The following is a 25,177-nucleotide window of genomic DNA, read 5'->3' as shown; positions in this document are numbered from 1 at the left end:
TGGCAAAATGATGAGTGGGATGAGACTTTCAGACATTCGTCACAATGAATTTGGAGCATACTAATACTCGCAGAGTATATTTGAGACTGAGCAGCAGTCTTAAATTCAATGCCAAGGGCTTTTTGGCATTCCATTTATAGGATTTTCCTTCCTGCATTTAGCCCTGCAGCATTTGCAGGTTGGGAGCAGGGGCGAAGAACATGGGACTGTAAGAAGAGTCGGGTCCAGATTCAACTACCTTCGCGTTGACCTCACAGGAAACAACCGCACCCTTCTGAACTTCATCTCCAAAGGGACAATAGCAGTATTTACCTCGCAGCATTGTGGTAAGGCTGAAAAAGAATGATTTGCCCATGTTTCTGGTTATGCCGGGTTCTCACATGTTAGCTCTGTTCGTTTCTCCCTGGGGAAGCCCTTAAGTTATGAGCGAGAGCTCTTGTATCTGATTGGCATTGGTTTTCCTCACTCCAAACGGCTGCGGTTTTGTGCGATTGATTTGCCCACAGTTTTTCTGTCATTAGAGACCGGATTCTGTTTGATTTGCATTACCGTGGTAGGAAGGGTCATGTGTCTTTTCATCGACTAAAAATTTTTTATTATAGAGAATTGTAAACACTTACAAAATAGTCAGAAAAATATAACCCTTTTTATCCGTTGCCCTATTTCCAAAGCTGTCAACCCACGGCCAATTCTGCTTCATTGACAGGTACTTCTACCCTTTGCCTTTAAAATCATCGTTTAAAAGTGTCACCTCCCCAGTGTCTGAGATAATGGTTTATAAAAGATGACTTAAATGCATCAGTTAAGTAGATACCTAAGGGAACCAAATTATGAAATACAGAGGCTATTTCTCCCCAGCTGCTATGTTGTGTCATCGATTTTTGCACCTGAGGTACGGGGGAGATGGGAGCCATGTGCAGGGTGAGGGAGTATGCCCACCTGGTTGACCCGAGGCGACACGGTCTTGTTCAGCTGTATTACATGAAGAAAAGGGAAACTTTCGTTTCCTGGGCCACTTCCCAGACTGTTCCCAGGAGCGACCAAGATGGTGCATGAGAAATGCACAGGGTATGTGGAAAATCTATTATTTATAAACACTGTTAAAAAAAAAAAAAAAAAAACCCTAACAATAAGACAACAGTCCTAACACACACATGTTCTCGCAAACATTTTTTGCCTCATCTTTTCTGATCGCAACAGATTCCAGATAGGTATGACTTCTTCCGTCATTAGCCAGAACATTACCTCGTATCCTTTCACGCTGTCCCCCAGAGCTTCCACGATCCCAGAACACTCAAATCCTGGCACCAGGGGAGTCTTAGGAGGGTTATCGATGTTCCCTTGTCGTACCATCAAGTCAATGAAGTTTAATCCACTGTGAACGACAAATTGGAAAAGAGAGACATTCAAAATGAGAGCCAAGAGAACACAATAACCTGACTTTTCTTCCATTCCCTTCTCGTCCTTCCTTCCCTTGCCCCATTCCTCCCTCCTTTCTTTTTTTTTTTTCTTTTTCCTTCCTGGCAAAATATGCCTAATATTAAGTCATTTGGCTGGACCTCACTAATAAAGCAAAACAGTTATCTCTCTAGATAAGGGATGCTTTCCTGGCAGTTAAAATAGCCATCGCAGAGGTGGCCTTCCAATTCAAAAGACCGCCCCTTTGTCCCCTCAGAGCCTGCTTAATCTAACAACATGTACTAAATAGCCCAGTCATTAGCCATGCTAACACTTTATCAAGGGTAAAGAATATACTAGCAAGAAGTGATAAGAAGACACAGGGAAAGCAGCCAGACATAATGGCCATCAGCCAATCTACTGAGAATCAGAGAGAAAAAAGACCAACTTAAAAGGTCTTGGAACAACTGTCACACATCAGTCATCACAGAAACTCCTAGCAGCACTGTGCCATATACAGCACCCATAATGGCGAATATGAATGCCAGAGAGACTACGTCTAACGGGGGGACCGTAACTAGAAGAAGTGAGATCAAACGGATAGACCAATGGATATGGTAATACTGGAGAGACTGTGTTGAAAATCTTAGTTCTCTCTGGATGAGAAAAGTGATTAGTCGTTTCTATTAACATATTACTTTTGAAATAGGAAAGTTATCATTAAGATATATTAAACCACCTCCTTGGAAAACCATACACTTGATTTTCGTGAGAATAATGCCAATGATCCAAACTGTTGTTGTCTTTTTTTGAGAGCTACTCTTGGAAAGTGCATTGAATACTCATTAACTAATCAAATGAGAAAACACATCCCACTGAATGTGTATTTTTTTTCCACCGGATGCTCTAATGTACTTCCTGTTTTCATAAGCCACCATCTTAAGAAAGTCTGGGGTTATAGAAACCAGACTCTTCCATGTGGCCCATTAGCATCTGGCCACAGCTTCTTTTCCAAGCAAGACTGCTCGAACTACCTTTAAAACACAGCTTGTCCATTCCTCTCTCCACTTCTATGGAGCCAAGGAAACATCAAATTGGACCTATGGCTCCTGGCCTCCACTCCTCAGTCCCATCCACAGAGAATGGATAATGGCGAGGAGGGTGACTTCCTTGAAAGGTGGGCTCAAAAGGAGCCACCTTCCCAAGGTTTTGCTGCTCACACATCAGGCAAGTTTCACAACTGCCCCGGCTGAAGTATCGCTGATGTGTGTCCCCCTTGAAGGCAGCTGCATGCCTCGTATTTCTTTGCTTCCAGAGTGTCCGGCATGCACCAGGCCCGTAGCAACATAGCAGGCGCTCAAGAAAATCTGCTGAATGGAGGAATACGTGTGAGTATTCAAACACAGGTGCTGCCAGATTGAGTACTAACTCCAAACTGGTGCAGCCACGCTGGAAAACCGTATGGGGGTTCCTCAAAAAATTCAAAATAGAACTACCCGCCGACCGAGCAATTGCACTACTTAGGAATTCATCCAAAGGATGCAAAAATGCCGATCTGAAGGGACACACACACCCCAATGTTGATAGCAGCGCTATCAACAATAGCCAAATTACGGAAAGAGCCCAAATGACCATCGACTGATGAATAAATAAGGAAGATGTGGTATATATGATGGAACATTACTCAGCAATCAGGAAGAATGAAATCTTGCCATTTGCAACAACAACGTGGGTGGAACTGGAAGGTATTATGCTAAGCGAAATAAGTCAGAGAAAGACAGATACCGTGATTTCATTCATATGTGGAATTTGAGACACACAACAGATGAACATAGGGGAAGGGAACGAAAATAAGACAAAAACAGAGAGGGCAAACCATAAGAGACTCTTAAATACAGAGAACAAGCTGAGGGTTGCGGGAGGGGAGGTGGGTGGGCAGATGTGTTAAATGGGTGATGGGCATTAAGGAGGGCACTTTTTGGGATGAGCACTGGGTATCATATGTTAAGTGATGAATCACTGGGTTCTACTCCCGAAGCCAAGACTATACTGTATGTTACATAGCTTGAATTTAAATTAAAAAAAAAAAAGTGTCCAAGGGATGCTCAGAGTAACAGACACATTTCTGAAATGTGCATGGAGACTCCCAAAGATCTACTTTAATGGTTAACAGTTCTGAGGGTCATTGATTAACCAAATTGTTCTCCAGTAGCGTGGCCACTTTCTTAAGAGCTTGGAGAGGCCCTGGGCACCATTTCCAATGCCATCACTTCTCCCTCTGTAACCTTGGACAAGTTCCTCAGCCTCTGTAAGCCTCCATTTCTTCGTCGGTAAAGTGGAGGCTTATGATAATACCTGTCTCGCAGGGGTGTCGGGAAAATTAATGACAGTTAAACACCTAAGCATAATGCCAGGTACGGAGTAAGTTTCAATAAATGCTAGCATGTAAATCTGTATCTTAAGAAGGCGCAGTACGTGACACGTTTTAGGAAGACTCCCACGAAATAAGGGTTAAAGATAGTTTCAGAGCTGCGATGGGCAAACCTCTGCTATCCATGAACTTCGCTTCTGCGAAACAGCCCATCTTCCAACAAAACCAAATAAATAAAGCATCGCTGTATAACAATAAAAGGAGTTTCTCCGTCCCAAATCAAGCACTTCATCTCGGTTCACGCATATTTTAGCTCACTGTATTTTCCTCTGTGTGAATACCTCTGGTTTCCCAAGACCCTGATGGAGAAATGCCAGAAGAAATTCCTTAACAGTCCTGTATACGTGCTAGTCCCCTGGAGAAGGTTTCATCCTAGACGCTTGTGATGCTCTTAAATCGGGCTGCCTTCAACCCCCATCCAGCACGAAGTGGGCACACTGATTCCAAACTGAGAGCCAGCTACTCCATTCCAGTGAGAAGGGCGAAGTAAGGCTGACTTAGCCACCGGTCTTCAGGAAAGGAACGTGAAGTGGGTATATGTCCCAGGGGACGGGGAACGGGTCAGTGTTTATCTCCACACAAAGAGGTGGTGAACAGTTGTTAATGGAGTACCTTGACACGTCGTACCAAACCCGTTTCAAGGTCCCTGCCCACGCACCTGCTCCTGGTATGGATAAAGCTCGCATTTACTGAGGGTTCAATTTGTGGCAGGAGCTGTGCTAAGTGCTTTACTTTTGTTATTTAAGACTCAGCAGTACTCCTAGGAAGTATGAACTGTCACATCTATTTTTCAGCTGAGAAAACCGAGGCTAAGCAAGATTAAGTAATGCCACATCTTTAGAAACCGTCAAAATCAGGCTTTGTATGCGAGCCACGTCCAGAACTTGAGCCCTGACATACAACGCCGCCGTGTTGCCCATTTCTGGGAACTTCACTCACCACCCTTGCTCAAGCGACACATCCAAGGGGCCACGGTTATAACTTCTTCTCTCTCTGACAGCTGATTGCAGCCCTGGTGGGCCCAGTGTCGGAGGAGTGGCCATTCCTGACCTAAGCAGGAATCCATCTCTTCGTCTGAAATAAATAAGCTGATCTAAGAATTGGGTGTTCTCTCAAAAACTCTGAATTGGGACATACGCACCACGAAAACAACTCATCATCATCAAGGACACGGAAAGATAAAACTAGGGACCTAGGGACCTGTGCTCCGGGGAAGCGTAAGTTAAAAAAGCCGGTAGGTAGGGAAATGAAAAGAAAAGAAAAGCAGAGGGAGCAACTCAACGACCTGTCCCAGGGTGGACTTACGGATGCCATCGCCACGTTGCCGAGAATGCCAAGTGCTTGGTGAAGCCCAGGCCCAGCACGCCTCCTATCCCCTGATTGTCAAGAATTCCTTTGCTGCTCCACACCTGTCTTTAGAACGTCTTTGTTTGAGTTATGCGTGTGGTCACTATCTCATGAAACCAAAAGATACACACAAAAACAAATACCATAATCAATAACCCTAAGTCATCCACTGGACAGACATTACTGACCTCATTTTTTAAAAATATTTTATTTATTTTGAGAGAGGGAGAGGGAAAGAGTACGAGCGGGGGAGGGGCAGACAGCACAGAGCCTGATGTGGGGATCGATCTGATGAATCGTGAAATTGTGACCAGAGAGAAATCAAGAGTTGGACGCTTAACCACCTGAGCCGCTCAGGGGCCCGCCCCAACCTCATTTTGTTTTTTTTTTTTTAGAAAATACCTGTAACATCGTGTAGAGATTATATTATTTGCCCAAGGCCTTGCACACAGTGAAGAGTGAAGCCACGGGCTTAAACCAGAGTCTAACACTTCTTTTTCCAAGCAATATGCCTTCTTAATTATAGTTTCTAGTATTCTCTAAGATAATCTGATTTTCACTTGGAAATTGTTTTGGGATGGCAATGACTGTTTTCATGACCCGGGCTCACATAGTGGGTAATCTTCAGACATCTCTCTTACCTAATACTTATATGGCTCTTGAACATTTAAGATTATTGCAAAAAAAAAAAAAAAAATAGTTCTGGCAAGTGCTTCATATAATGTTCTGCTAGGTAGTCGTATTTTTCTCAAAGATTAGTATAATTTAAATAAATAAGGCCTTAATTTTTTCCTCTCATACTGTTACTCAGAGCCTGTGTTTACAGGGTTATTATTGAGGGGCACCTGGGTGGCTCAGTCACGTAAGCATCCAACTCTTGATTTTGGCTCAGGTCAATGATCTCACAGTTTGTGAGATCGAGCCCCACCTCGGGCTCTGTGCTGACAGCTCAGAGCCTGCTTGGGATTCTGTCTCTCCTTCTCTCTCTCCCCCTCCCCCCCCCCCCACACATGTACTCACACACTCTCTCTCTCTCTCAAAATAAATACTTTTTTTAAAAAAAATATTACTTCGTTACATCCACACAGCACGGTGCCTTCACACACATCTCATTAAACCTTGTAACGATCCCAGAAAGGCAAGATGTACAGATGTTATTATTCCCGTTAAATAGATGTGAAGAGGGAGGCTCCTTAGATAAGAAACCTGACTTGTCAAAGACGACACAATTAGCACATGGCAGAGCTCAGGCTTGAATCTAGGTCTCCAAACTCCTTGCTGATTGCATATCCTGCCGCACCATGAACTCTCAGTTACTCTCAGAACTCTCAGTAAATCAAGTGTGACTGAAATCAATAATTCCAAGAACCAGCGACAAGAAGCCTAAGAGAAAACAGTGAAAGGGAAGAGACGCAGGCAGTCCGGGCTGCAGTTCTGCACCGCCGTCATTGCATTATGGCCTTGGTAGAGTCACCGAAGCCCGCCCTCGCTCTCCTGCACTGTTCACTGGGCGCTCCTTTGTCCTGTCCAGTCTCCTTAAGATACAATCAAAGTTTAGGTAAGGAGGAAGACACGCTTGGTGGTCTTAATAAAGACGCTGACTTGGGATGCCGAGATTGTATCTAGAAGCTGAAGGAAGGCAAGCTAGCTGCGGCCTCTATGCTTTATTATCTGTTATCCATTAAGTGATAGATTCCAACCCTGTGAAGTCTCGTGAGAGGTGTTCAGCTGTTGTCATTTTATGTTCTGCTAGAGTCAACAAATATTGCTCCCATGATGCTGGTGCCACATGTATTAGAGCGTGGACCATTTCAATCTCCGTGTTGTGCAAGAGGAAAGATGAAATACCTCGTGCAAGGTCATAGAGCAGGTGACAGAACTGAGAAACGAGCCCTTTTCATGTGACTTCCAAGATTGAGTGTTTGACTGCTAGGCTTTCATTCTGCTAACTCCACACCATGGGAAACTACTATGTATTCTTGTCCTCAGCATTCACAGTTTGGGATCTGTCCGTTGTCTTTTGGATATGCTGATCATTATCAGAGAAGACACAAATGAGTTGTCAAAGGACACCACTAAGTGGATGATGGAAGAATCAACTAGCTATTGTTTATTCATTTTCCAATATGAGAGAAAATTGGCCCAAAAAAGTTTAGCAAAGAAGAGGCAAGTAGATAATGGAGAAGTCCCCCCTGCCTTTTATTCTCTAGCTGAAAGGAAGGGAGGAGGCGTTCTTCTATGAAAGGATTAGATCTCTAGCCTCTTGGTTCCTTCCCCAGGTTGACGGTACCTTTAGCACTGGGAAATCCAAGTTTCCGTGGGAATCCAAATATTGTCAGACCACCACACAGAGAACCGTGTGATGAGTATCTCCTTCTTCCAGCAGCTTACTTCTGTTGATGAAGATCACTAGAGCCCTATCATATATTTTGATCTCAAGTTCAATAGAAATCCCAAGGATTGCCTGGTCCTTGGCTCAGTTAGGAGACATGGCCAATCATCTTCCGAAACCTATCATTTCCCCTACTAGGGAATACTGTTGAGCATATCATTTGCTACAACACACGTTCTCTTCTTTAGAAACAAAGGAATTTTCCCTCAACTCTCAGCACAAGGACCGGTTTGTATGGATCTTACAATCCCAGCACTTTAGAAACCAATTCTATGCTTTTCTTTGCATTGGCTAGTAGGAAGCTCTGAGCCAAATTTGCAGCACCCTCCCACCCCCACCCAACTGCAGGGCTTTATATATTCATTCTCTTTGTCATCGTAACATTCAGCTTCGGCTTCGGCTCAACTTTCTGAATGCTTTGGAGTTTCTAGTTAAAAAAAAAAATCTTAAACTGTATTATAATGCATCTCAAGCTTTGTTATGTATCAGAATTCCCAGGAGGGCTTATAAAAAGTCAGATTGCAGGGCCCCACTGCTGAGTTTCTGACTCAGCAGGTCTGGGGCAAGGTCCAAGAATTTGCATTTCTAGCAAGTTTCCAGGCGATGCTACCGCTGCTGGTCTGGGGATGCCGCTTGGAGAATAGTTGCTGCATCCTTTCTTCTTTAGCTACTTCAAGTCCTTTTTGGAATGAGGCAAGGTAAAAATTAATAGATGATGATTAAATAGGTAAGAAAATGGAAAACTCTGGCATTGGCCTCTAGGGCACTTACATTTTTTGATCCTGGTCCAAAGGGTTATATGTATGCTTGTGAAATGCGGTCTTATTAGATTAGGTTCATTGTGCCAATTTGTCTGGCTCCTTTTTGTACCCTCATTCTTTCATCCCAAAACTTGGCTCTTCCTCCTGAATTTGTATCCTCTGAAAAATGTGGTTATCACGCCATTTACTTCCAGGTTCGAACTGCTGACAAAAAATAGTCACATTCTTAGTGACTTAGGGTGTTTGTAAAGAGGGTGAAGGATGTCTTGGGAGGGAATCTAAAATGTGAGACTGGCTGACATGTTTTAAGTTTCTTGAAATCACGAGCTCTCATGATTCTCTGAAACATCTCCTAGACCCTTTGAGTTCGTGTCTGACAAGTTTTCAATGAGACCATGAGGCCACAGTCTTGGTGGGTGATGGCAGGCCTCCCCTTCCCCCGTAGCGGTAATTGCTGCCCACAGAGGGTACAGCCTGACTGAGCCTCTAGTACAATCAGTTTCTGGATGCATGTCAGGATCATTGTGGTTGTGTGTGTGTGTGTGTGTGTGTGTGTGTGTGTGTGTATTTTTTTTTCCCTAAATGTGTACATCTTGGCCTCAGCAATGAGAACCACTTTAGCCCACGCACATATGCTCATGTGCCCTTAGGGTTGAGCAAAACCGTTCTTTCTAGTAGCCCAAAGTCAGCTGTTCCCCTCAAGAAGGAATGGATTCTTTCTTTCCTTCTTTTTTAAAATTTATTTTGTTTTTGAGGGACAAAAAGAGACAGAGCATAATCAGGAGAGGAGGAGAGAGAGAGGGAGACACAGAATCCGAAGCAGGCTCCAGGCCCTGAGCTGTCAGCACAGAGGCCGATGCAGGGCTCGAACCCACAAACTACGAGATCATGACCTGAGTTGAAGTCGGATGCTTAACCGACTGAGCCGCCCAGGCGCCCCGAGGATGGACCCTTTCTGAGAAGGGTTCTCCCACAGGGCTTCATGATAGTTGGAGGGCCCCCCAGAAGCAAGCGGATATCTAGAAACCCCCATTCTGATTTCTCTGATGATGAGGCAAGGGGAGAAGAGGAATTATCTGTGGCTAGATAACATTTATGGGACACTTGCTATGTAGCAGGCATGTCTTATAAGCATAATTATTTACGGCAACCATAACAATGCTAAGAGATAAATCCTGTTACCACAGTTCACAGAGGTCAGAACCGAGGCATGTCGAGGTTCACGGAGCCAAGGTGGGAACGTGAGCGGTGTGAGTCCAGAGGCTGTACTTTTGCCTGCTGTGTTTTGCTTTGCTTTTGACGGACCACCCCTCCGTTTTCCCAGTTGTAGAGAGGGGGGCTTCTCGATTCATCTGTCACATTGAGCACTTACTCCATACTGAGTATCATATCAGAGTGAACAGGGGGTCCAAAATTGTAAAAGCTGCTGACAATGTGGTGTGATGGGTGGTTTTACAGAAGTACCGGCAGAGAGCTCCCACGGCCACCAGGACATAGGCTGTCCCGCAAGATGACCGTGATGTCAGAACACTGGCCCCCAGAAGGACTTCCCCAACGGATCATTGCAGTGGCCCGCTGCAATCGCTATAGTGAAATTTAGATCCTTCTTTGTGGCCCTCTGGCTCCTCCCCAAGCGATTTGCTTGAAAGCCTTGAGCATTAGTTTTCTCACCTCAAAAATGGGATAGCAACGTGCTCGCCCTCTGGGGTGTTGGTGTGGCGTGTATGTGACAGTACATGTAAAACGGGGGGCCTCACGCACGGGAAGTACTCCATAAATGTGAGCCGCGGTCATTGTTACCACCCCCCAGCCCACCATCTCCACGCAAAGAAGGTGTCATAGGTCAGGTTCCAGGGGAAGCAGACCCTGAGACTGAGGTTTGCATGCAGGAGGTGTGAGGGGCAGAACTCTAGGAGACAACCCCTCTGTACGTGTGAGGGCAGCTGGGCTGGGTAGAGGATGAAGTTAAACGCTGACATAGAAGCAAGAAGGACTCGTTGTATCCATGGAAAGCTCCAGAGCTACGATGGCCCCACAGGTGGTCATGAATCAAGGCCAGGGGACTGGGCTTTCATACCCTCGGATGAGAGCTGCCCCAGGGAGGGAGCACAGTCTGGGGCAAGGTGGCCTTCTTCGGCTGAGGGCAGTGCCTCTGCAGGGTCACAGCTATGACCGATCAGCCACCATCACTCCTGGTCCCGGGTCCTAGAAGGGGGTTCTGGGGGGTGCACCCCAGTATCCGCTACAAGACGGGTGGCACATTCTTCCTTTGCAGGGTTTTATTCCTTTGTGGGCACAGAGCAGTTGTCCCTGATGCTGAATATTTATGAAGCTCCTTTTTTTTTTAATATAGGAAATTTATTGTCAAATTGGTTTCCATACAACACCCAGTGTTCATCCCAAAAGATGCCCTCTTCAATGCCCATCACCTACCCTTCCCTCCCTCCTACCCCCCATCAACCCTCAGTTTGTTCTCAGTTTTTAAGAGTCTCTTATGCTTTGGTTCTCTCCCACTCTAACCTCATTTTTTTTCCCTTCCCCTCCCCCATGGGTTTCTGTTAAGTTTCTCAGGATCCACATAAGAGTAAAATCATATGGTATCTGTCTTTCTCTATATGGCTTATTTCACTTAGCACCACACTCTCCAGTTCCATCCACGTTGCTACAGAGGGCCATATTATGAAGCTCCTTTGTATGGTGGTCCCTGAGGAGGAAATTTCCATGCATTCTTACAACTAAGGCAGGGAGGGTGCGAAAGAGAATGTGATCTTTCAGCTGGGACCTGAGAATATACGAGGAAAGGGAAAGGCAGGAATTGAAGAGATCAAAGCACCGAGAAAGGGGCGGAGACTGAAGAAAAATAGGAAAGGTGAAAGCAGGTGGGTTGTCAAAATACATGCAGGATTGGTCATTCCTGGGAAGGTCAGTGAAAACTTGGAGTTCGGGGCTTTCTATGGGTCCGTGGGAAATCACAGAATGCTGGATAGGGTGTGGACATCAAGGAGAACATGTCAAGCTCCAGGTGGGAAGTCTGGACTTCCCCGGGCTCGGGGAGCGTCAGTGGCAACCCCTGCCAGCTCCCCAAAGAAGAAGAGGGCCCCAAAGCAGGATATGCGCCTCCTTCACTCTGCTCTCGCCTGGCTGTTGCTGAGTTCATCAAAGCACTGAACTCCACATCCAAGCGGGGGCAAAGCAGCGGATGTGTGAGGCATTCCCTCATTTCCTCAGAACTGACGATTTTGGTTTTGTTTCTCCATCTCAGCTGATAACTTGAGAAAGCCCAGGACAATAGGCATTGGTCTCGGAAGATCTAGCTCCCAATTCTTTTTTTTCCTTTCTTTTTGGGCTCGTGTAAGTGCCTGTTGGGTTATCTCAAGACTGTGAGAATACACTGATACTAATCTGCTAGGGGAGCCAAAAAAAAAAAAAAAAAAAACACTCATTGTCTGAAACAAGGACACCTTTTAGGCAAATCTCAAATGGTATCTCTCATTTGAGAGCAACCAGAATTGTCCTGGATGGACCTCAGGATAGAGAAGCCGCCTGTGTTCCATCAGACTCTCCTCTCCCCACCGCTGCCCCGTGGTTCCCGACACTGGCCCCCTCCACGTGACCCTGCCTGCCCTGTCTCACCACTGTTTTTAGATCAACAGACCACTGCGGCCATTTGAGACCTACTGAAGTTCTCCGACACATCTGATGTTCTTTGTAATCTGCCATTTTGTTTATTAAGTCAATAACGCCATTGTTGCCCCACCCAGATCCCCTTATCCACAAAATCGGGATGATGATGAGGGCAGCACAGTTTGGGCTACGGTTGTACAAGTCAGTTTGATTCCCTCTGACAGAGGAAATACATTCAAATCCTGTGTCCAAATTAGCATTCAAAACACATTTCTGTAGTATTCTAACATGGAACAAAATGGCCAGTGACTGAGAGTCTAAATATCAAGGAGCCAGCTTTCAACAGAAACAGAAGAGTGTGGTCCAGATGGGTCCAAAACAAGCTCTCCTTGATCCCAAGACTAATCCCTTGATTTTTGGACCCGGAGTTATTTATTTACTCTCAGCCTCTCCTGAGGACACAGCAGGTATTTGTTCCTAAGAAGGTTTCTAAAAAGGTTAAAATCTCCATGTTCCATGTTAGACGTTGACCAAGTCATTGACTTCAAACGGGTGCCTGGCAGTGATTGGTTATGTAGAACATTCAGTCTAATTCAATTTAAATTCAGCGAGCCACCCTATGACTTGGGGCTTGGCATCTCCGCTTGTCAGGAGTTCGGAGAGGACAAATAAATGACTACATGGTGCAACAGTCCCCTTAACAAGAGACGGTACAAAGGTCATAGCTAGCACAGAGGGCAGTTACTGACTCGCTTAGCAGGAATCACGGAGGCACCCCAAGAAACCATCACTTAGGAAAGGGTGTATTCTTTGCTCCTGTTCTCGCAACCTCTTCTCCCTCATCCAACCTCTAAGTGGCGGGGAGAAGCCAGTGTCAGACATTGCAAGGCGCTTCCTGCTTGACTCCTTCCTGGAGACCCAGAGAGGCGGGGGCTCCGCAGAGAAACAGCCCGTTGTTGCTATGATGTGACATTATCCCTTAAGTCATTGCTGCTGTTAAAAACACCATTTAGTAAAACAGTTGTTTCAATTGGGGGAAAAAATGGGGTGAAGTCTAGACTAGCAAATTGTGCAACAGAACATTCTGCAGCGGTGGAAATGTTCTGCATCTGTGCTGTCCAGTATGGTGGTGTTGGCCATATATGGTTACCAAACACGTGAAATGTGGCTAGAGTGATTAAGGAACTGAACTTTTAACTTTAGTTAATTAATATTTAAATGTAATTAACCTAAGAAGAAAGCAGGAGCAGCATCACTATCCTATTGTCTTCCCCACAGATTATGAGCAACTCCAAGGCAGAGTTTGTCTTAAAATACACCTCTCTCAGTGTTCACTGCTTAGCACAGGGGGGGCCTTGCAGAAAACGATTCCTCCGCTGAAGGGGTCAGTAGGAAAATAGCTAGGAGTGATACAAGCTCTTTCCTTCCTTCTTGCTGAAGAGAACGAGCTCAGCCGTGCTCGATGCTTGGCGGCAGCCTTATTGAGTATGTTGGTGTAGCAGGAAGGGTGGAGGGGGACTGAGAAGATCAAAGTCCTGCTTGATTGATGTGCTTTGGGAAAAGCAAAGATTTACTTCTGGAAGGTAAAAGAATAGGTGTGAAAGGTGAGCAGAGATAAATGTACGAGACCAGGAATCTAAGGGTAGGATTTGCGAGTCTGGGGGAGTTTGAAGAGCACGGGGGCCAGGTTAAAGGTTAGCAGGAGGCACAGAGGATGGAAATGGGAAGAGGAAACTTTTGAGGGGTTTTTCTCTGTAGCACAAATGCGACCTGCTTTGGTGTTTTCCAAAGGACTCGACAGAATTTGACAGTGCTTTGAAATTCTATTGGAAGTTGGGCGAACAGACCCAACTACATCAAGGATACAAAAGGGAAAAGAAGAATAGGAAAAGCAGAGGCAATGTCAAAAGAGCAAAAAGATGAAGTCAAGTCTCCCCCATTTGCTATTGGCCGAGGACAGAGAGGTTGAGGCTCCAAGGGAGTGGGTGGGCGAAAACTGCCTTTGCTATCCATTTCCCATGAAGGAGCAGTCCCAGAAGAAAGGACCATCTCCTTTACGGTCAGGCAGAGAAGTTTCTCATGGATCTGAAGGCAGATAAACTTGGAAGGGCTGTTTTAGGAACATTGTTAGCAGCATTTACCGACCCAGGTTCTGGCTGCGAAATGCCGACTCAAAGTTTATTGCAAGGTCCCCAGGAAGTACAACGTTAGTGAGTTTAGCTGGGAGGCTAAAAAGAATCCATTTACAAGATCATTCAGACCAATCATAGGAACGGTGGCTCCCCATTAGCTGATAGAACTAGGTGTACTATAAACAAATGAAAAACAATTCTTTCTGAAAAACAATTCTTTAAAAAAAAAAAAAAAGAAAAGAAAAGAAAGTCTGTAATTTGATGGATAGTCTGTTTGAAGAAGTACGCGTGTCTGTATTGGAAGGAAGGAAAGGGGGCCACAGAGCACAGCCTGAAAGCCTCACCAGTTTGGTGTAGAACTCAGACTGTCTGGGCCAGTGGGGTTGCCCCACCTTGTATCTGTGTGCCTGAATAGCAGCTAAGCCTTCTGGGGAAAAGAAAAACAATCATCCTAAGGGAACTACAGGTTGGAGCACATAAGTCTGCACGAAGACACTTGTGGCAATACAAGGGGGGAAGGGGCTTGATTCTGGTATGTGGTGTATCACCCTTCACCTCCAGGGGCTTGAGTCTAGGACAGAGGAGGGAAAAATGGGTACGAAATCCATGAAGATCAAGCCCTGGAGAGAGACCCGGGCTCAGTCCACATCAGCTCTCTTTGTCTCACTACTTGTGTGATCTTTGGCAAGTTCCCTCACCCCTTTGATCCTGTGTCTTCATCTGTGACATGTTTGGTACCCTAGAAATTCCTATAAAACCTGTAACATAAGTACTCAACGAAGGTCGTTATGATAATAGTGATGATGAGTAATTAACGAAAGAGCGTTACATTTATTGGCTCCGAAAAGCAGGGGCATGCGTACCTAAGGTGGCATATGTTGCTTATAAATGGAGTAGAAAGGGTGCCACAGCCTACAGGGAGGGCCGCACCCCGTGGGATGGAGAGGAAATGGGGGAACTTGGTGAGATGGCTCCAGCTATGGTGGGAGGGGCAGGACAGGACAATAGCAGGGGGTCAGAATCAATGAGGCGCATCAGGGCAACACCCCCTAGGAAACCCTTGCACCCACCTGGCAGATTTTGAAGGGGGAGGGTCCTGATACCTACCAAGGAAAGTAGGAACAGAGTCATGGACATACCGTTTGTTTTCAAAGACTGGGTTTTCTCCCCTCGTAGTTTGAAATGCGTATTTGTTTCCCAGTGTTCCTGAGATATAACTGACCTATAACATTGCATTAGGTTAAGGGGTACAACGTACGGATGTGATACATATGTATATCGTGATATGATTACCACAGTAGGTTTAGTTTGGTTAAATCTCATTTTAGCATCCAGGCTGCTGGGGCCTGGGTCCCCGGGGCGACAAGCCGGAATGCTCGAGTAAGTGGTCCTGGAATAACGGGATAACAACCCCCAGATGTAGCACGATGGGTTGTCTTCAAGATCCCTGGCTTCCAGCACTCGGTGCAGCGGGATGTCAATAAGGAGAAAATTACAGAGCATCTTGAGAAGTCAGAGACCCGCATTTCCCAGCCTAGGGAAAGTAGTGATTAGAGAATTCAAAAAGTGAACATCCAGCTTCGAGAGAACAGATTGTATGAAGGAGAGGTAAAACTGTCTGAATACGTAGCTCCTTTGGTGTCCTCGCCGGTCTCCGCGAAAAGACCCGCAAGCTGGAGAGATCCAGACCTCCTGACAGAGGAAGCCGAGGTGACAGAGGGGAGCCTGAAGCCACACCTGTGTGGACCGGCTACCACCCGTATCAGGAAAGTAAACACTGTTGGTGTTTACAAGTGGCAAGGCAACTTCTGTTGAAATGTACATCTAACATTTGGGGGACGGTCGGTCATGTATTCGCTCATTCCCCAAACATGTATTGAGTGCCTACTGTTAACCAAGCACCAGGCTTGGTGCTCACCAGTGAAGTGATGATAAAGAAAGTTTCTAGAATTTCCAAGATTACCAAATAGATTTAAAAGACAGTGGGCCTGACAGTTGGAAATATTATATATGTGTCATTTAATATGATTCAACAACTTGGTGCTGAGAATGTAATGTCCCAGGATAGGAAATGGAGCTGCCTTCCAGTCCCCTCTCTGACCCTTCACTTTTTGTGGTGAAGAACAGAGTCTCCCATCACCCGTGACGGCTGCCATTTTGGTCAGTTGGGTGTATCTTTTACCCCTCTCTTCTGGTAACTGCCCTCCATTCCTTTTGGAGTATGTCCCCACCCCCTCACACACACACACACACACACACACACACACACACACACATACACACTTCATGTGTTCCTGGTAAGGCAATCAATCCGGGTGTCCCATTTTTCTAGATCAGGGTAGGGGGATGTGAGATGCACACATGGCCAATCACAGCACCTTAACCCCTTGGGTCAGACAGAGAGAGAGAGAGAGAGAGATCCAGGGGCTGATACGTGATTCATGGAGGGCCATTAAGATTCCTTCCTCGATGTATGGAAAGCGGGAGAAAACCGTTCTCTCTGGGGCTTGCTACACTCGCACGAGGCAGCTGGGGCAGAAGGCCGCCATCTCTCCGAGTCTCAAGAAGGAAGCTCGTTGTAGGCAGAGCGCATGAAGCTAACTCATGAGAAGAAGACACAAGATGGAAGGGAAAGGAAAGGGGAGAGCCTAGGATTCCAGAGACAACGTCATCGCGATGGTCAGCATGGCGGAGATAAAGAAAAGAGAAGTCAGAGCAGAAGATCTCTGTGCTTAGCCCGGCCTCTGGCCCACGGTAGGAGCACCAGGCATTGTGCCTCCGTCTCCTCTCTTGTTCCTTCGGAAATTCATCTGAGTCTTCTTGTGTACGTCATGGCATGATGGCACAACCTGTCTGGGCTACTTTGGATGTTAGCGTTTTGGAGTCTGATTAGGGCCTCTATCCAGAAAACTTTACGTAAAGTTGGGACTTTTTAATGTCCTACTTCTTCTCCCTACCATTAACATATATGAAGCATATACTACACGACAAGGACTTCATTCATTCATCAAATATGAAAATGCCAACCTCATCGCTAGAGACTTTAGACGTGTTATGTCTTTTTATACACACACACACACACACACACACACACACACAAAATTACCCCCTGAGTACTATAATGATACCCATAACACAGATGAGCAAACTGAGGTAATGGAAGACTAAGTCATTTTCCTAAGGTTAGATAGGTTGCTAAAATGATCTGATCTAAGATTCGAATCCAGGTCTGTTTCATTCCAGGCATTAACTATTTTATAACCAGAAAGCATACGTCCTTCCCATCCCACCTGGGTATGTCGTCCATGCCGGCCCGAGGAATGAATCATTATCATTCCCTTCACAGAAGACAATTATCCTGCATTGGGCTCTGGGGACTACAGCCATTTAGACAAGTCAGGAGTAAGCGGGCCCGTTGTTTCACTTCCTGGGGTGGGGGGCGGTGGGGGGGGGGGGTGGTCTAGGAAAGCACCGTCTCGCACACCCCTGGCTCCAGAACAATGATCGGGATGAGACTTGGGTGAGGGATCAAGGGTCACTGGCAGAATGAGATTGAGGACAGAAGCTCCCTGTGTGTGTTTCCATCAAGAAAATATAACATTCAAAGATGAAACAGCCTCTTTCACTGAAGCATAAATTTTGTCTCCTGGGCCTTCAAACATTGAATTTACTCATTTTAATACCAGGGCTCCAACCGATTTTCTGTGTGAGATCACACACAGAGGAATCAAACTAATTTGAGATTACACGCCCGCTACCCTTTTCCTGTGAGGAGGCTCGTCTTGTTTCTAATTAAACTTTTTCTTCTATGACGAATGCCAAGATGCCAAAAAAGCTCCCTATTGAGAGAAGTGCCAGGAACGTGGGGTCGTGGGGGCGCCATTTCCCCATGCCTGGGTGAGCTCTGTTGTCCGTGTTGGATGCTAGTGATGTGCCCAGAGGTGGTGGGATTTGGGTTCCTCTGAATGAGAGCGAACCAAACTCCAGAGGCTTGACGGTCCTGCACATCCAGCTATCCTAGAAATCCCTACTGTCGCCCTCGGGTGGGCAGGCAGAGGGCCATCGTGAGTGAGGGTCGCAATAGGTCAATCCAAATCCATACCGACCCTGGAAATTAGATTCAAAAGCCAGCACCCTGCCCCCTGGTGCCAGTGTAGTCTGGAGGTGGCACAGCAGGACCAGGGACCAGAGGGTGGGGTCAAGTGCCCGCCCATCTTTTACAGCCTGGTCGACTAAGGAAGGAAATAGCCTTCCTTGAGCGCCCGCTATGTGCAGGGCGCAGTCAGGACGTGACAGACTCTCAGCTGGTCTCACAAGTACCGACATGTGGGTGTAATTACCAAGGCGAGGCTATGGGCAAGTGGAAGGTACCGTCTGCTTAAGATCACCCAGCCACGGTGAGGTCGAGTTGGGGTCTGAACTCGGATCTGTTGTAGCTTCTCACCGCTTGCAGTGCAGCTCTCTTAGAAAGTAAGCGCGATGACCTCAGGGGGTTATGAGGGTCCGATGTAACTCGGAGAAGGACAACAAGCTTTGCGGCGGCCAAGACAGGCGAGGGGTAGGGTGAGCGTAAATATCAGCCGTCACGCCCTTTGCGCGTCATGGGCCACCTGCCGTTGGTTTCTTCTGAGATCAGGCTGCTGTTTCTGGGAACCTGCTCTGCGTCCGGTGTTCCCTAAGATGTCCTATGGTTCCTTTTTCTGTGAAACACAAGAAGCCCTGATTCTGGGCTTCCTTTCTTCCTCCAATTGCTGGGGAGGCAAGAAGTCCATCCCATTATGGGCTGAAGAGAAGACACAGCCACCACCCCCACCGCCCTCACCGCGGAGGACCCAGTTAAAGGGAAGATGCACATTTTCCCGGATAAATAAGATCCCCGAAGTAGCGTCTCCATCTCGCGTCAACACCAAGCCGGGCTCGGTGTGAGTCAGACAGAGTCATCCTCTCCTGTCAAATCCTCGTATCTCTCTCCGATACAGAGTCATCCAGAACACTTTGTTCCAATCATCATGGCAGAGTGGCTTTCTGGCTCGGGTAATAGGGACCGTCCAAGCGATTTCTCAGTTTTATAAGCACTCGTGTCACTTAACCTCCTGCACTCCATTTGTTTATCTGAATAAGCACAGGAAAGATACTACTGGCCATATTTCATTAGATGGGCCTCACCAGTGACAGTTTAATGCCGTGTTGTTTGGGGATATTGTACAGGCAAGTTGCCAACGTCGCAGTAGCCCAATCGAGGCAAAGGGGGCAGAGGAAGAAACCTGAATGTCTTGAGTGGATCCGAGAAGTGGTGACTGTGTTTCATCAGCATGGGTATTCTGGGTCAACAGTCCTAGCCATCTGATGTTAAGTAGGTCTCCAAAGAGTCCCATAGATCGGCAACGGAGGGAAAGTGGATGTGGTTTAGAAATACAAATGGCCATTTTGGGGGTGGGGGGCAAGATGGCACCGTGCCAACTTTGAGTCCTACCCGTCACGCTTTCGGTCAGTGAAATGCATTCCTGGTCTTTCTCTGTGTTCCTGCTTCCAGTCTTTGTGTCTGCCTGCCTCTCTCTACCTCTTGGTCCCTCACTGTCTGTCCTTTCCCTCTTGTGCCTTTGTCACCGAATCCCTCTGATTTTCCCAAACGTAAAGAGTACAGGAACAAAGCTGGCTCGGACCTTCACACTGCTTTTCCATGTAGCAGTTTGTGATCTTAACATGGCTCTGAATGTCCGTTTCCCAACTTGAAAATGGAGATAGTAATACTGATATTGTGGAGTCGTCCCTAGGATAACAGGAAACAAAGCCCCTGGCAGGCAACTCAGTTCCTGGCTCCTCACGAGTGCTGAGTAAGTGTGAGTTCCCTCCCCTGGCTCGATGCCCTCCACCTCCGTGACACGTTAGAAGCCCACCGTGTGTTGGCCTTCCTTTCGTGTGGCCTGCCCTCGGCCCATTTTCAGATCAGCCAATGCAGCCATGACCGGCTGGGACCATTTTTCATCCAACTGCTCTCATTCTAGCAGTTTCATGTGGCCTCTCTCTGTAAATCAGTCTGGGAAAATAAATGTCCCCGATCCATTAGTGCCTTTCCATCACAAGCCAATTTGAGCCACAAACCAGAGACAAGGCTTGTTAATGGCCACTTAAATATATTTCCGCAGCCCAGCCTGGAGACCCTCAGCCTCAAATCCTCCCAGCTCCTGTCCAAGAAAAGCCCCACTGTGACAAGACTTCTGGCAGCAAAGGCAGTTGCGGGGGGTGGGGGGAGGGACCATGTTCCCTGGTTTGCCTAAAACAGTCCCAGTCTGCTCCTGCTGTCCCAGAGTAACTATGAATAGTGCCCCTTTAACACCCCCAAAAGTTCCAGTTTGAATGAGACACCAGACGGAAACCAAGAATAATAATGTAATAATAGCTATCATTTATTGACCACTTGTATATGCCAGGCATCACCAAAAAGGTCTTTCTACGCTATATCTCATTTAAACTCGATGACAACACTGTAAAGGGAGGTGCTATTATTATCCCCATTTTATAGACCAAGAAGCTCAAGTTTAGAGAAGTAAGCGACACATTCAAGGTCAGCGAGCATACAGGGCGATGTCTGTGCCACATTCAAACCCCTTTTGCCTGGGCAGCACACCCATCCCCCGCCTGCTGGGAGTGCTGGCCGCTCAGGGCTCAGTGCAGTGCCCCAACCCCCTTCCCTCTTCTAGAGGAACAGCGCTCAAACAGGAGTCACCATTGCCTGAGAGGCTCCCTGCCCCCACTCAGAAGGCATCCCACAGCCCAGACCTGACTGACGACAGGGGGCCAGAGGGCGTGGGGAACACAAAGACTTCCCCTATTGCTGCGAGGTCAGACTCTAAGGTATAATTCATGCCCCAGAACTCCTGGCGGGATCCAGGGCAGATGAAATCCTTGCTTAGCTCCTCCCTTGTCCGGCTCCCCTTACGTCCCTTTCCCCAAAAGCACCCCCTCAATCAACCACTTAAGAGAGCAGCCTGGTGTCTGGCTCCGCCTCTAGGGGGCAAGACCCATGACCTATGGTTAGCAAGAGACGGGGCTGGGACTCCTGTCTAGGAAGGTCTCAGTCTTCATCACAGAGCAAACGTAACATGACATCGCCTGTAATATCCACGTGATTAAAATGACGGCCTCCAAGTCCTCAAAGAAATAAGTCACACAGGCACAGACAGGACAACAGAGGTGGCAACAGTCACAACAACCACTCCTCATTTAGTGCCAGTCTCGTTTTTTGCATCTGATCCTCTCAACAATAGGAGGTTCATCTTGTCTGCGTTTTGCATTTGAGGCGCGGCAAGCTTGGAGAGGCGGAGATGTGTCCACTGAGGCCACACAGATAAAAAGTGCTGAGGCTTGGGCCTACATCCAGATCCTTCGCCTTCCAAAGGCCACGTGCTGTTTCCGCATGGCCATTTAAGTAGCTTGCCGTGTAAACTGCTCAGTGAACGGTGACGGGACCGGCTCCCCATCAAAGCTGATGCTCTTGCCACCAATTAGAAGACTCTGTAATCCCTCCCGCCCTGCACTCCCCAAAACGGTTCTTTCTGAGCTGCATTTGACCAGCATGTCTCCCTTTGGGGAGAAAAGCCATATTACTTTGGAACTAGCCAGAGAATGTTCTCTTAAGTCAGACATAAAAAAAAAAAAAAAAATCAAAGGAGCCATATTCACTGAAGAAGGGAAGGAAAGCAAGCTGGCATTGCATTGCCAAAGGTCCAGAGAGGTAAATCACATTTCCTGTGGCTCTCCCACAGAGGGAGACAAATGGAATAAAAGGAAAACAGCAGACGAAGATTCAGATCCTAACTGTACTATCTGTGTGATGTTTTTAGCAAATTACTCAACATCTCCAAGCCTCAATTCGCTCTAGTATAATATCCATCTTCTTGCACCATAAATGAGAAGGGGTAAATGAGATCAAATAGGCATTTCCCTGCACCTCTTCTCTTCCATTCCCATAAAACGTATGGAGTAACCAACTTGGACCCTCATTCTATGTCTGAATAATACTAGTTCAGACGGAGTCTGCTTTATTCCCAAGCAAATAGCATATCCTATTTGATGATAAAAGGTTTCCATTAAAAACAGAGAGCACATAAAAGGGGGACCTTCATCCAAGAAGCCATCAGCTGATTCATAAAAATACAGAATGAGTCATCCTGGCTCCAAGGCTAAACTTACAATCAGTGGGCATCTTTGGCCTGCCAATCCTAGCCCAGTGTAGGAGGAAAGACCCAGCGGGCAATCTTCACAAACCTACTTCAATCCCCCCCTTGCAAAACCGATGAACTCTGTTTCCAGCTTGGGGAAATGAAAATCAATCTGGGGCCTTTGCAATACTGGATTCCAAATGTTGCCCCATGTCTGGTTGGCTTACTGAACAACTAGGGTGGGGAATCTGCAGTGATTCCAGAGTGTGTGTGTGTGTGTGTGTGTGTGTGTGTGTGTGTGCGCGCGCGCGCAGCTCCAATAAAAAACAGGCTTGTGCATCTGGCTTTGAAAATCAATCTCCTGGCTTTCATCTTGACATTTATTATTTCAAAATGCTTCAGTTCCTATCAGCCTCTAGGCAATTAGCATAAGACTAGAGAACCCAGACCTATTTGTACTGCAAATGATGCTCTCTTCTTTAAAAAAGTAGCTTCAACATTTTTACCCTCTGAACATCCCCTCTGACAAAAAGTCCTAGAATCCAGTTTGGATGAAGGGGCATAAATTGTATATACACATAGGCATCTATACCATATTTCTCATCAGTGGTGAAGAAAGGAGAATTACCAATAAACACATAGTTTTAGTTTTACAAGCCAGACGTTCTTTCACCAGCAAGTGAAGAAAAACAATGATTCTACCATCCCCGTCCGAGCGTCTTTTCTCAATCCATTCATTCAGCTATAACTTAGTCCTTCAGCAGCAACTGATGCGGGACATACTGTGTTCCAAGCACTATGCTAGGCATTGGGGATTTATTGGTGAAAAGGGCCGACGTAAGCTCTGCCTTCTGGGATCAATGTGCTTGGTTCAGCAAGAGTTAACAAAACAGAACTACACAGGATTCCCCAGTTTGCAAAAGCCTCTTCCCTTACCCTGAATTCCCAAAAGTCATGTCTGGAGTCGACTGTGACCAGCTACATGTATGAAGAGTGAGTCAGAGATCAGTGCCTGCCTCTCTTGACAGCCACCTTCCAGCCTGCCATGGAGTCCTGCACCTGCTCTCAAGGCAGCGACTGGGAGGAGAATCTCCTTTGCGGTGTTTTTTTGGTTTTTTGGGGTTTTTTTGTGGTTGTTGTTTTGCCTCTGCGTATGTTTCCAGAGTCTAGGTCTGGGATTTAACCTAAGAACAGGTAGCCTGACTGCTGCTTTCTGGGGGGGGGGGGGGGGGGGGGGGGGGGGGATCAGTGACTGCTGGGGACTTTAAAACACAGACATGAGAGAGGGTAAGTCCGTCTCACTGTGCTGAGGGCAAGTTCCCCTTGGGAGCTTCCCATGCTGCTGCATGAAGAACTCAGAGTGTTGGATCCAGTGAACCCTTTGGGTTGAGCCCTCCCTCCTAGAACTTCACAGAAAGGATCATAGTGACAGCACACAGAGAGGCTTAAGCACTCCAAGAGGAATCCCAGGCGGGCCTAACTCTGAAGTTCCCCCAGGAGGAGTGGGGAATAGGAAGGGTACTCCGACTGCTGAGCTCCCTTTGAGATGGGGCGGGGGGAGGGGGGCGCGGGAGAAGATGACCAGTTGTTTGTTTTTCCTCTTCGGAAAAGCACGCTGGCGGGGAAGAGCGAGCCTTGGCCTCACCCCTGACCAAGCTCAGATGCTCCAGGACCTAACCCCCCCCCCCCGCCCCTGCTTCCCAGTGCCTTTCCCCATCCCCGGGTGCCAGAGGAGCGGAGTGCACCAGCGGGGAGGGAGAACGCACCTCCCCAGCCCTCACTCTGTCGCCAGACCCGGCAGCAGTACAGCATAGAGGTTTAAAAAAGAGTGAGTAGGAAATCCTGGCCAGGTCAGTTAGTGGCGGCAGGGAGACCTTGGGCAAATCGCTCTTTCTGCGCCCCGGTTTCCTCGCATGAAACGCCGGACAATGACGGTCCCTAACTGGTTGGGTCCCAGGGAGTATTAAATAAGATCGCACACCTAAAACTCTAAAAACGATGGCTGGCACACAGTCCTCCAATGGTTGTTATTATTCTTTAACCGTGTTACCAAACTCCCTCTCCCGGCAGCTCAGCTGTCCTACCCGACGGAGAGCCCCCCGCCGCGCAGTCTCCCAGACCCCGGGGCGCTGGGCGCCACCATCCACCCCGTTCCTCCCCGCCGAGAGCTCACAGTCCCCTCCGGTCACCCCTAGATCCGGCTGGGAGAGGGCGCGGGGCCACCTCGCGGCATCCTCCCCCGCCTCCGCCGGCCGCCGGCCGCGGGGAGGCTCCGGGACCCGCGGGAGGGCGCGGAGGGGGCGCCCACGGCCACTCTTCCCCGCGCAGCGGCCGCGCCGAGGCTCCGCCACCCCCGCCCCGGGAGCGCCGAGCGCGCAAAGAGAGAAAGCGAGAAAGACGCGGATACTGGACCAGGCTTTGACGCGGATCTTGAGCTCGCCGTCCTGCGGCTCGGGCATGGCCTTCCTGGTGACCCGCAGCTTGTTGAGCCCCCCGAAGCCGGCCAGCACCACGGCGCGCATCTCCTGGGCGTCCCCGAGGCGGTGAGAGCCGCCGCCGCCGCCGCCCTCCGCAGGCTCCTTGCCTGCCTCCTTCTCGATCATTTGCTCCGTCTCCTCCGCCTTCTCCACGCCTTCCTTGGCCATGGCGCACGGGGGGCGCGGGGCGCACGGGCTGCGGCGGCTGCGGCGCGGGGGGCTCGGGCTCCTCTCCCGCGGGTTCCTCCTGTTGAATGTGGGATGCTCCGCTGTGCAATGGCTGCAGCCTCCGCGAGCCGCGCTAAGGGCCACAGCCTCCGCCGTAATCCTCGCAAGAGCCGCGCCCCCGTCCGCCCCACCCCTTCACCCCGCCACCCTCGCTCCCCGCCCCCCCTCCCTGCCCCAGCGAAGCCTCGACTCCGCTTCCAGAGCCGGTCTCAAATCGGGCTCCCG

At 47.9% G+C, this 25,177-nt stretch overlaps 1 protein-coding gene across 1 annotated transcript in view; it reads right to left on the bottom strand.

Moving 5' to 3' along the window:
- The window catches only part of VAT1L (vesicle amine transport 1 like), a 148,661-nt gene extending 123,707 nt beyond the window's left edge, over positions 1–24,954 (bottom strand). Inside the window, exons 1-2 of the mRNA XM_042919752.1 lie at positions 24,660–24,954; positions 1,246–1,375 (exon numbers count right to left, since the gene is read on the bottom strand). Coding sequence (XP_042775686.1) covers positions 1,246–1,375; positions 24,660–24,892 — 363 coding nt within the window. The 5' untranslated portion in view covers positions 24,893–24,954. The remainder of the gene's footprint in view (positions 1–1,245; positions 1,376–24,659) is intronic.
- Between the last annotated feature and the right edge of the window lie 223 nt (positions 24,955–25,177).

The sequence above is a fragment of the Panthera leo genome, chromosome E2, assembly GCF_018350215.1.
Source record: "Panthera leo isolate Ple1 chromosome E2, P.leo_Ple1_pat1.1, whole genome shotgun sequence".
Classification (NCBI taxonomy): domain Eukaryota; kingdom Metazoa; phylum Chordata; class Mammalia; order Carnivora; family Felidae; genus Panthera; species Panthera leo.
The sequence above is the reverse complement of the archived record's forward strand: the minus strand, read 5'-3'. Positions and strand labels throughout refer to the sequence as shown.